Source organism: Phyllostomus hastatus, unplaced genomic scaffold (genome assembly GCF_019186645.2).
Source record: "Phyllostomus hastatus isolate PE091 unplaced genomic scaffold, TTU_PhHast_1.1 phas_contig_80, whole genome shotgun sequence".
In the NCBI taxonomy this organism is placed as follows: Eukaryota; Metazoa; Chordata; class Mammalia; order Chiroptera; family Phyllostomidae; genus Phyllostomus; species Phyllostomus hastatus.
In genome coordinates this window covers 42,546,467-42,559,916 of record NW_025333960.1, presented here as the reverse complement: position 1 = coordinate 42,559,916, position 13,450 = coordinate 42,546,467, and the positions used below count along the sequence as shown (strand labels likewise).

Sequence of the window (13,450 nt, the reverse complement as noted above, 5' to 3'; positions counted from 1 at the left end):
AGCACTTCCATCGTGACAAAACAATTTTAGCAACACATCAGAATTTACTGTCAGATAACTGGTCATCTCAAATGACAACTGACTTTTCCATTGAGGTCCACGTTTTTTGGGCAATTTATCTCATTCATTTCTTCATTTATTTTTCCCAGATAATGTATTTTGGAACCTCTGATTTGTTTTTTAACACATTTGTTAAATAATAATTTTGGTAGGTTTCCATTGTACCACTGAAATAATTAGACTAAAGGGTGATGAATCTGGACTGTAATCAATAAGCAAGTGTTCAAACACTGCATTTGACCACTACGCAATTAATCAAAGGAGAGCTAGGATATGTGTGGAGTATTGAGATTGCAATTTCCCACTAAAAAAACATGGGAAGCAATTCGTGGTAAGCATTTAAAGTGTCACAGTGATATATTTCAAAGGACACAATGCAAACTCATTTTGAGCCATTAACTTACCCAAGACCGTGAGCTCTGCAGAGGCACTGATATTCTCATTTTTATATGTGACAACACAGGTGTAAGTTCCGCTGTCATCATCAGTCACATTGGAGATGAGCAAGTTGCTTCCACCCAATAGTGAATACTTTTTGGACCTGTAAGACATAACACATATGAAATTCTAGAGTAAATTAACATAGGTCTATGTTAGCCAGGTACTCAAGGGTTTGAATGAACTCCACAAAAGCACAAATGAAAAAATTGCAAAGAAGCTCCATATCATGGGGGCTTGATAATACCACCTTTATTAGTCAGACATTCATTCAAGGTAAACTGCTCCCATTGGACGTCTCTGTGCAGTGATCAAAGAATTAAGGTAGATTAAACTTGAATGAATGTTAGTACCGAGAAGAGATTCAGAGATGATCTGGTCCACTTGTCTCATTTTGAGTTTGGAAACGGCAAGGTCCAGAGAAGTTGTTCCCCACGTTGGAAGTCAATGTCCTCAGACCTGCCAGGCAATTTAGTAATCTTCATACAGCCTGGTTATGCTCAGGGAACGCATCTTCACATGCTGAAGATGGAAATGGATTTCCAGCATGCTTTAATATTCTCAGACATATTGTGATACCATACCATTTATTGTTGTTATGGAACTAAATATTTAAGGTAGATGAAATTTAAAGATTAACCTATTGTCTATGAACCTATCTCATCATAGAAAATACATGTGTTAAAAAGAAGTATGCCAAATCTCAAAATCAATGAAATTAATTTCTTAAGTGAAACCCATTTAATCAAAATATTTCAGACTAAGTGTTCCATCCTATTAAGAGTTTACTTGCTAACTATGCCTTAGTACTAACGCCCAGTAATTCAAAGCCAGCCAAGTTCTTTCCCTGCCTTGTCTCAAACATTTGTTATAGACAAGGTGGTGAGAGATATAACTGAAGCTAAAAAAGTTACACAGACCCAATGTATTTGAAAGCTATATTTTGTATTTCAGAAATTTTGGTTTCTTAAATATTTCACTCTCTATACCACTTCCTTAGGATGAGATCCTTCAGAGTGTCTTTGCTGAAGACTCTTTGGGCAGGACCATCTCAGTGGCCACGATGGCTTTTCAGGTTTCCTCTCAGAATTGATCTCATGGATTTTGAATGTTCCCCACACCATGTCTCTCATATCCTGTACATGTATATGTATATACATATATGTTTATGTGTGTGTCTTTCCTATACTGTATAAGGTCAAGAAATGCAGAAAAATATTTCATTATTCTCAAAAACCCTAAGGGTTGTTGTAGGTACCTACATTAAGCTAGAAAAAGATACACTAGCACACACTGCACCAAAGTCCCACATAGGCAGTTACCTGAGTTGGACGACTTCCTCTCCTCGTAACCAGGTGAAGCTCGGGGGAGGGTAGCCAGAAACACAGCACTCCAGGACGGCGTCTTTTCCTTCGATGGCTACCACATTGGACGGTCTCTGCAGGAAATACAGCTGCCTGTGCAGTCCTGGATCTGTGGGAGAAAAAAGCATGGACTCACATCTTTTCTGAAAACAGTGCAAAGAGAAATAAGGTACAGGAGCTCGGGTCATTTTGTTTTCCTAGCAATGCTGTGATGGAGAAAGACAGAAACATGGAAAGATGCCACTGAAATTTAGGAAATAAAGTTCTTAAAGAGTTCTTCCATCCTTGGTTTCTAGAATTGTGATAGAATATTCTTAGCTGCTGATGACATCAGGGTATAAGGCAATGGGAAAAAGCTTGAGACTACATGCCACTTATCTGGGCCACAGGCCTTGCTGTTTTGTCATTGTTAGAGAATAAGACAATATTATCAGTGACTTTGCTAAATGTTACCACCCCAACCTTTTTCATATATTCAGTTTGCCTGCCACTAATACTGATTCTACTTCCTTCGGCTTGGTTTATTGCTTCTGTGGATTGGGAAGTAATATAAACAAACACGTTAGAATTATGTTAAATAGCATACAAGTGCAGAGGATTAGAATACAGAAGGTACTGAGAAAACACCTGCTGTCTTCAAAAAGGAGGTTACCCTAATGTTTGTTTTTATAACAATGGTTGGATGTTTCTAAGTCTTCTGCTTAGTTTTTATTTTTAACAACTCTACAAAGACTGGGTGTTTCCCTAGAGCTGAGGCTCTGGTAATGAAGAGACTCCTGCAGCCTTGGGCGTCTCCCAGTGCATTTTCTAGTTACACATAGCTCAGCATTCATTATACCAGCAGGTAACTGAAACAGCGTGTGTCCAACCCAGAGACTCATTCCATTCATCTCACAACTCATTTGATCCCAACTCGCTAAGATTACATCAGGAGAGATAAGCAAAAAATTCCCAAAATCCTAAGCACAGTTTCAGCACTGTCGAGAGCAAGCCCTGTAAAAGTTAAGAGCGCCTCTTCCACCTGTCTTGAAAATCTTACTCCTCTGCCAGAGATACACCAGCACCAGTCACATGGTCGGGTGGGCTAGAAGGAAATCCTCCCAGAGGTGGTAACATCCCTTGACTTATCTGCTGACTAAATTTCTATCACTCAAAGTTCATTTTTATAAAAATATAACATGCTATATGTCCAGATCCCCATTAAACCCACACCCGTTGATGAAGCTTTATTTTAGGCCATTTTCAACTTAATGCATTAAATAGGATTAGCGTGAAATTGGTTATATTGCAAACTCAAAGCAAAAGCTTGAAGTAAAGAAAATGAGGCAATGGGATCTTAAAAGCTAGGTTTGGGGTGGAGGGAGAATGGACAAGGGAGGTTAGATCCAGCTGACCACGGTGGGTCAGGCAGGGGATCTGGAAAGAAGGAACATGGTTGCTCATCATTCTTGGTCCGACACAACTCCACACTCATTGATTACAGGTCAACAAAAAGCACATGAATTCTCCAGTTAATGGTTAAAATAGTAATTATCATCTAAAGTACTCTTGGCATAAAAAAGAGACATTCACACTTTCTCTGTCTTCTCACAAGTGTTTCTGGTTGTTACAGCAACAAAAATAAATATTCTTCACAATGAAAATATTGAAAGAATTTTCTAAATGTGTTAATCCTTATTAAAATAATATTGTAGAAAAATCTCTCAAAAGTTTTAAAAATGATTGGTGGTATATGCCGTTTCCCTTCTCAAAAAGTGACCTTTCAAATCACATGAAAATTCTTTGAAGGATAATATTGGTTAACAATTAATTTTCTGAAATAGACAGGTTCCCAACATTTGCAAGTATAAATAACTATCCTTATAATGGAGGTCTACTTATTTGAATGCTTTCTTCCACCCCCTATTCCTCAGCAGCTATATGGATGGTATAACACTATAGTACACATTATAATATACTATGTTATATATTATAGTGTACTATAAAGTATACAAGGGGGACTCGAAAAACCAGAGTTTATTTATAAAAAGTTGTGTATTTATTCTGACATGTTTAAACTTCAGTCACCTTCAAAATACTTTCCATTTGATGTAATACACCTACTCAGATGTTTTTTCCACCACTCAAAATGATTTTTAAACTTGTCAATTTTGATGCCTTTTAGTGCTGCTGCCGTTTTTTGTTTCACCTCTTCCTCATCAGCAAAACGTTTCCATTTGAGGACTTTTTTCACCCCAAGGAACAACAAAAATTGCTCAAGGCGAGATAGAGTGAATAGGGAGGGTGGGGCATGGGGGTCATGACATTTTTGGTCAAAAATTGCTGAAGACTCAGCGTGGTGTGAACAGGTGCGCTCATAGATCACCCATCATGAAATGGGCAAATGCGAAGCTGAAGGAAGACAGACTCACGACAAAGCCAGCTGGTACACTGATACAGATGGGTTCCTAGAACACTCACCTAGTGGAGGATGCCTGTACTACAAGGGATCTACCCTTCAGAAGATAATTCCAGTTTTTTAGGGGTCTCCCCTCATAGTATAGTAATATTATACACATATACACTATATATTCCAGTATACTATATATAGTATACTATATACTATTGTGTGCTATAATATATATGATATAGTATATTGTATAGATGTTACTATAGTATACTATAATATACACTACATAGTATATTATATAGGTCTTATTTGATGTTTTCTACACTTATTTGATATACTACAGGTAGTATAGTATCTTACTTGATGTTTTCTACCCATAGAAAACATCCAGTAAAATCTACATAATTCATCTTCTAGCTAAAATAAATTTTGCCTGGAACCTTTGTGCAATGCCACTTATTTATCCAAGGAACATCCAACATTTCAACTTAAAATATTATAGTTTCTTTTATCATAAAACAAAATCATGCAACACAAAACAGTTATTAAGAATTTGTTGTATGTTTATTTTGAATTGTAAAGAAATTAAACAAATAGTACAGAATTCTCATATGGTAGTTTCCATTCCTAGACCCTCAGTTTTCCCGACAATTAACATCTCTCATTAGTGTGGTACATTCATTACTTTAGTGAACTGATACTGATACATTATCATTAAAGTCCATAGTATATGTTAAGGTTTACTGTTTGTGTTGTGTATTCAATGGATTTTGACAAAAGCATAATGCCGTGCATCCAACGTGACAGTACCACACAGAGTGTCTCACCACCCTAAAACTTCCCAGAGCTTTATCCGTCTATTCCTCGCTCACAACCCCTATCGTAAACCCCAGGTGATCACTGGCCTTTTTACAACTTATATAGTTGTGCCTCTCCCAGAATGTGATGTAATTGGAATTTTACTCTGTTGAGACTTTTCAGATAGATGTTTTTTTTCACTCAGCAATATGTTCTTAGGGTTCCTATGTGTCTTATTGTGGCTTGAGGGCTCATTTATGTTTGTTACTGGATGTTACTTCTTTAATGATGTACCACAATTTCTCTATTTCCCTATTGAAGGATACCTTGGTTGCTTTGAGTTTTTGGTGATTAGGAACAAATCTGCTACAAACGCCAATGTGCAGCTTTTTGTCTGAACGTAACTTCCAACTCAATTTGGTAAACACCATGGAGTATGATTGCTAGATTGCATGGTAGAACTATGTTTATTTATTTCTCTCTTAATTTTCATTTTACTTATTTAATTCTTAATTGCATTTTTTTCCATTACCATTGATCCCCCCCATACCCTCTTCCAGCTCCACTCTTAAACTATCTTCCAAAGTGGCTCTGCAGGTTTGCATTCTCACCAGCAATGAATGAAAGTTCCTGTCACTCATCATTTTGTAAGCATTTCCTGTGGTCCCTTTTGGGGGATTTTAGCTATTTTTATAGGTGTCTAGAGGTAGCTTATAATTGTTTTCACCTTTCTGAGGGATGTTGAGTGCATTTCACATGCTTAGTTTCCACCCGTATATCTTCTTCAGTGAGGTGTTTTTGGTTCAGCTCTTTTGCCTATCTTGTAATTAGTTTGTCTTCTCATCGTTGAATTTCAAGCATTTGTTGCACAGGGTGGAACAAAAGTAGGTTTAAGGTTGTGAGTGTGCAAAACAATTTATTCTTGTATTATTTATTAGTTATATTTTCTAAATGAACAACTGAAAGCCTACTTTTGCCCACCCTGTATGTTTTGGATATAAGTCCTTTATCAGATGTTTGTTTTGTAAATGTTTTACAAGCCTATGACTTGTTTTTCTCATTATCTTAACATTGTCCTTTGCAGAGCAGAAATTATTAATTTTCACAAAGTCCAACTTATCAGTTTTTCCTTTCATGGGATGTTTTATAGGAAATGTACCTAAAAACTCTTTTTCAAAACTAAGATCACTTAGATTTTCTCATGTGTTACCTTTTAGAAGTTTTTATAGTTTTGTGTTTTATATTTGGGTCTATGATCCATTTTGAGTTAATTTTTGCAAAAGGTGTAAGGTCTGTGTTTGTTCCTTTTTTTGCATAAGATGTGCAAGTGTTTCAGCACCGTTTGCTGAAAAGACGATCCTTTCTCTATTGACTTGGTTTTGCTATTTCTCAAAGATCAGTTGACTGTTGGTGTGGGTCTATTCCTGGGAGCTCTACTTCCTTTCATTGGTTTATTTCCCTCTTATTATGCAAATAGAATACTCTATTGACTCTTATAACTCTATAACAGCCTTGATGGCAGGGAGTGTGTGTCCTCTGACTTTCTCCTTTGTGTTGTACTCACTATTTTGGGTCTCTTGTCTTTCCATATAACCTTCAGGATCAGTTAATTGTGATACTGAAAATAACTTGCTGGGATTTCTGTCTATTTTAAAATATCAGGCATCACTGGGCTCAAACGGCTACAAAAGAACCATCTGCTCTTACTTTTTCAGAAAGAGTAAGAACATTCCAGATTACTTGAATTTTGACCTGGCCCATTTCACTTATGTTTATTATCTTTGTGGCTCTGCAGGCATTGAAATCTATGACCCTAGTCATACATATGGAAATACCAGCTCTTTTATTAAATTTACTAGGGTGATGTGGCTTAATAAAATTATATAGGTTTCAGGTGTACAATTCTATAATACAACATCTGTATATTGTATCGTGTGTTCACCACCCCAAGTCAAGTCTCCTTTCACCCTTTACCCTCTCCTACATCCCCCGACCACCCTCTCCCTCTGGTAATCACCATACTGATGACTGTGTCTAATAAGTTTTTTGGGGGGGCGGGGGTCCTTCTGTTGTAGTTTTTGCTTAATCCCTTAACCTTTTTCACCTGATCCTGCAAACCCCCTCTGCTCTGACAGGTGTGAGTCTCCTCTCTATCTATTAGTGTGTTTCTGTTTTGTTAGTTTATTTTGTTCATTAGAGTCTATATATGAGTGAAATCAAACGGTACTTGTCTTTCTTTGACTGGAGTCTTTCACTTAGCCTTATGTTCTCCAGGTCCATCCATGATGTCACAGAGGGTAAGATTTCCTTCCTTTTTATAGCTGACTATTATTCCATCATGTAAATGTATCATAGTTTTGTATCCATTCATCTACAGATAGGCACTTGGGCTGCTTCCAAATCTTGGCTATTGTAAATAATGCTGCAATGAACATAGGGGGGCTTATGTTCTTTTGAATTAGTGTTTCAGGATTCTTCAGATATATTCCCAGAAGTAGAATCACTGGGTCATAAGGCAGTTCCATTTTTAATATTTTTTAAAGATTTATTTATTTATTTTTAGAGAGGGAAGGGAGGGAGAAAGAGAGAGAGAGAAACATCAATGTGTGGTTGCTGGGGGCCATGGCCTGCAACCCAGGCATGTGTTCCTGGCTGGGAATCGAACCTGCGATACTTTGGTTCACAACCCGCACTCAATCCACTGAGCTATACCAGCCAGGGCTCATTTTTAATTTTTTGAGGTAACTCCATACTGCTTTCCACAGTGGCTGCACTAATCTGCATTCGCTCCAACAGTGCACTAGGGTTCCCTTTTTCCCACATCCTTGCCAATACTTCTTCTGTTGACTTATTGATGATAGTCATCCTGACAGGTGTGAGATGGTATTTCACTGTGGTTTTAATTTGCATTTCTATGTTGAGTAGTGATGTTGAGCATTTTTCATATGTCTACTGGCCATCTGTATATCCTCTTTGGAGAAATGTCTGTTCAGATCCTTTGCCCATTTTTGTAATTGGATTGTTTGTGTATGTGTGTGCATGTGTGTTTGGTGTTGAGTTGTATATTATAAATTTTGGGTATTAACCCCTTATTAGATATATCACTGGTGACTATGTTCTCAGTGGGTTGTCTTTTCATTTTGTTGATGGATTCCTTTTCTGTGCAAAAACTTTTCATTTTGATAGAATACCATTTGTCTATTTTTGCTTGTGTTTTCATTGCTCAAGGTGATAGTTTAGAAAAAATATTGCCATGAGTAATGTCTGAGATTTTGCTGCTTATGTTTTCTTCTAGGATTTTTATGGTTTCAGGTCTAACGTTTAAGTCTTTAATCTATTTTGAGTTTATTCTTATGTGTGGTATACTAAGAAAAAGTCAGCTTTTGGCAGAGAAATTTTCTTTTAAATACATTTCTCTAGTCTAATACATTATAATATCATGGAATTAAAAAAAACTAATAGAGATTTTTTAATAGAAAATAGTTAATATGTTTCACAACATTGTGATAGATTAAATATAATCACAAATTATTGAGTTCTCCCATCCAGAATTGATGACCTAGTTCCTAACGATCTAAATCTGGCCTTGCTCTGGGTCTTGTTTAGATTGCAGTGTGAGTTACACTATATGAATTCTGGAGCCAAGGCCTCAGGAGGTGTTACAGTTTCTGCCATGTCTCTTTCTGAGACCATTGGAGAGTGAGAGTCACTGAGAACCCGCAGCCTAAATGAGCGCCTACCGACAGGCAAGTGAGCGAGGCCATCTTGAACCTCCCATCTCCGCCAAATGCGCACAAATGAATCAGAGTGAAACCAGAAGAATGGCTGCCAGGACAAATCCCAGAATCGAAAGAGGTAATAAATTGTTTGATGTCACTAAAGTTTGTAGTGGTTTGTTATGCAGCAATAGATATCTGAAACATCACACATGAGAATAAAAACAAATCAAACCCATCTCAGTGATTTAAATTACCAAGATACCTTTTTTAAAAATACATGTTGTTTGTTTTTGTTTGATGTTTGGTTTCTGTTTTTGTACTACTAGGGAAATTTTGGCTATTTACACAGACATTATGAAAATTAACACTTGCCTTATTTTTCTTCTTAAAATGTGATTTTTTAGAATAGTGACAAGAAAGTATATTTATGTATTAAAATAGGGAGGATAGGAGTACAATTGCTAAGGTTATAATTGTATAATTGTCTAATCATACAATTGCTAAGGTTATATTTGTATAATGGAATTATAGGCAGTTTTTATTTTCATCTTTGGATTTTTCTATAATCTAAGGATTTTTATAGGTACCTGTATTATCTTTAGAGTAAAGAGTTATTTTAAACTCTAGTGTTGTCAAGTGGATGGAAATCATACAAGGAGCAAAGAAATTGTAAAAATTAATCACTAAAACACACGACAAGTATAGTAAGAGCAAATGAAAGTTTTCTCTCTAGGCTGATAATAGCATGGCTGAAAAAGCAGTGGGAACAGTGCACTTGAAATTCTAGGTCATGATGACTTACTTTTGTTGACTAAATCGATTTTAATGGAACTATGATATAACTAGTAATTATTCATAGAAAATTAATTTTGTTCTCACTATATAGGCTCTAGCTATTCAGATCCAAAGGGATCTATTCAGCTAATAGGACATGACAGTTTTTTCCGATGAATCAATGGATGTGATTTAATCACAGGAAATGGCATCATGATGTAATCACAGGAACGTTCTATTTCTATCTATTGGGTAATAGCTACTTAAATGGTCGTATTATTTTTATGCTTTAAACTGTACATGTTTCATATACTCTGAGATACGTTTACTCTGTTTTAAGATAAAAATGGGAGAAAAGTGCAAGGGTGGACTCTAGAAAACACATTTGCCATAACCTTAAAATCAAACCAGCCAGAACGGACTTTTTTTTTTCTAATGTCAATTTTTTTTTATGTTAAAAACTCACAAAGCCAATCTTTTTAATATGATGCTCATGGATCTGAATGCAGAAAAATCACACAACCATTCTCCCTAAATTGATTACAAGCAGTTGTGATTTTTTTTTTACACTAAAATTCAAGTCTCATTTTTTCCTATTGGGAGGGAGATGTTAGCCTGACTCTCTGGCCTGATTTCATGGTCACCTTGGCGGCAGCACAGCTCTTTCTCCACACAGAGCAAGAGGGTAGGATGTAAGTAAGGGGAAAACAGTCCTTGCGGGGACTGATCTCTGACCTACACAGACTGCATTCAAACATAGAAACACCTTGTGCCAAAATGCTGACTTTGCTTATGCTTTTCTTCTCTCTTTCTAACCTTTTTGGTGGACAACTTGGCCCACTTTAGCTAAGCCTGTTATCGGAGCCAGAAAGAACTGATCTAGAATCACTGGGAAAATGAATGATGGTGTAAACAGTAGATCTGAAACTGTTTGATCTCAGGAACCATTAGCCCTCTTAAAATTTATTGAGGGCCCCAGACAGCTTTTGTTTATGTAGGTTATATCTAGAAACACTTACCATATTAAAAAATTTCAAAACGAGATACTGAAATACAGAACAAAATGACAGTGACCAGAGGGGCAGGGGAGGGGGGAACGGGGAAAAGAAGGGGAAGGGTCAAGGAACATGGACAAAGGTTACCCATGGACAAAGACAATGGGGCGGGGGGAGGATTGAATGCAGGGGAGTGAATGTAGGGCAGGGGAGAATAATGGGGGAAAATGGGGACAACAGTAATGGAACAACAAAAAATATCTCAAAATGGAATATTGAAAAAATATTTATTTATTAAATATTTATTTTTACCTTACAAAAAATAAGGTTTTGCTTAAAAAACACTCTGTTTTCCCAAACAAAAATATTAATGAGAAGAGTAGTACTTTATACAGGTGGGGCAAAAGTAGGTTTACCATTGTGAGTACACAAAACAGTTTATTCTCGTGTTACTATTTAGTAATTATTATATTGTTTCCATACGAACAGCTGTAAATCCACTTTTGCCCTGCCCTGTAACTTTGTAAGTTTTTAAGTGAGTGATTTAATAGGAAATAACCAGAATACTGTGTTACTCCCTACAGCCACTTGGTTCTGACATGTTGTCTAGTTCAATCACACACGAAAATAACTGACTTCAACAGATACGTGGTTAGAAAAGGGGGGTGCAGTATCTTCAGATAACTGTAGATTTTATCCTTTAACTCTCAGCCAAAACTCAATAAGTAATTTCTCGAAAGTTAGTTGTTACGTGGAATCTGACACGATATCGATAAACATTTTATGTTATGCTGTATAAAAATCCATTGGTCTAATCTTGCATTTTGAATAGATCTTTTACCCTTGCGTGATTTTGTCACATCAATCAATGGTCATTTGGAATGGTACACTGAATTGGACAGGTCTTCTAACTGTTGACACATTTCATTATACACTATCAAAAAATCTCATTTGTTACTATCACCACCAAGCCCATGGAAAGACCTTTTAATGTGGTGAAGCTGTCAAGCTCCTAGAAGTGGATACAAGTTTTCCAAATTTCTAATTTAGCCTAAAAGCCGGAATCCATCCTTGGCAGCAAACACTATTTACCTTCAACTGACTGGTTCACTTCATTCATTCTTGAGAAAATGACTAACTAGTACCCAAGTCTGAATAGCTACAGTTTTTCTATTGATTGTCCTTTCAAGTAAAAATGGTGTTCCACTGGGGAAAAGAGTAGCTAATTGAGCTTGTAACTCAAGTGTTCACAGGCGTTTATCCCTCAGAAACTCATTCTACATTCATATCTTTCATGAGTACTTTCCATTTTAACATTCAGACTATTCAAAAGGTGTATATTTAAAGACTGAGATTTAATATAATTAATAATTTCTACTGCTTCATCAAAGACATTTGTAGGTCAACATAGTGGAAAATGTAAATATAGATGTGAAAAGGTATAAGATATATAGATATCTTTACAATATAGATGTAAAATATAGAAGCACATACATGTGCAAGTATGTATATTTAACACAATCTGTTAAACAGATTCCACCTCACAAATCTCCTGGAATCATCTCAAGAAATGCCACAGACCACATTTTGGGAACTGATGTAAACACAGTCTCAAGAAATTAACTATTCTTCTGAGACATTCAGAAAGTCCATTTCCTTTCAACATGGGAATAGTTTTACATTTTTCAAGTAGAAATAGATAAATTCAGTATACTTGCTCTTCCTCCTCTTCCTCATCATCAAAATCATCAACAACATCATTATTTTGCATTTAGGCAGGCAGTACAAAATTTAAATATTTCTAGTCACTGCCTTTGAGCAATAGGTTACTAAAAGTTAAGGAACACCTTAGGTCCTATAACCTGACGCATTTGCCCATGCTTCACACACTCAGAAATAAAAAACCCACTGTCTTCTGGGCCCACGTCCCAAACAGGCACGAGGAAGGCACGTTCGTGAGAGCAGAGAGGGCGTTTTCTGTTTAAAGGCGTTTACCTCCCACCGAAAAGTTTCACTCGGACATTACTTTGGCCAAATTCATTGAGCCTGTGAGGGCAGCTGGAATCTACATTTGGCTCTCTGCTTTCACAGGTTTTCCCAGACACGGCGGGGCCACATAATTGTGTCTTCCCTCATAATAGAGGACCAGGTTGAATGAATAAATTACCCAGGCTGGGAGAGCTTTGAGAATGAAAAGTAGCTCTATAACACTCTAAAGCATTAGCTGTGACGGGGACTATCCTGAGCACACCTGAGCGCATGCACACCCTGTGATGACAATGACTTTCTTTTCCTGGGGCCATTTGTCCTAAACTGTAGTCTAGGGCCATCAACACTCCACTGACACGACTGAATCTAAAGGATAACTGAGGCAGAGGGAAACTTAATTTTGGTTTGTTGGCATCTGTGTCAGCAAAAACAAAACAAAACAAAACACTGGTTTCCACAACTTAATAAGCACCTTCTTTAAAATGACCAGTATTAGCTTTTCATTTTTGTGCTTTCTGAATGCAAAACCTTTTCCCCCCACTGCAAATGAAAAGGCACAGCAGGCTACCGTGGGATCTTCGCTTTGATTTCTTCGCAGGCACGAGAGTTAAAAATTACTTTAGTGTCACAGAGCTGGTTTCCCCTCTCTGCATTTCAAGCTAACCTACCATTCACGTGCCAGGTCCTGAGCACCCCCACATCTAGTTCTGATTTAGGAAGTCCAATAGGGGCCATGTTTTGTCAAACACAAACAGGTACTATACAGGCCTATCTCATCTTAGGTGTTGCATTTTTTACAAACTGAAGGCAAGACCTTCCATAGCAAAATGATTATGACTCATTTGATTGTGATAGTCTCTCTATTGAAGTGCTCTGGGACAGAACTCCCTCTGTCTCTGAGGCATGCCTGTAATATCTGCTGTG

At 36.9% G+C, this 13,450-nt stretch overlaps 1 protein-coding gene across 1 annotated transcript in view; it reads right to left on the bottom strand.

The window, feature by feature from the left end:
* The window catches only part of DCC (DCC netrin 1 receptor), a 668,131-nt gene that overhangs the window by 518,751 nt on the left and 135,930 nt on the right, over positions 1-13,450 (bottom strand). The window contains exons 5-6 of the mRNA XM_045849638.1: positions 1,821-1,971; positions 465-601 (exon numbers count right to left, since the gene is read on the bottom strand). Coding sequence (XP_045705594.1) covers positions 465-601; positions 1,821-1,971 — 288 coding nt within the window. The remainder of the gene's footprint in view (positions 1-464; positions 602-1,820; positions 1,972-13,450) is intronic.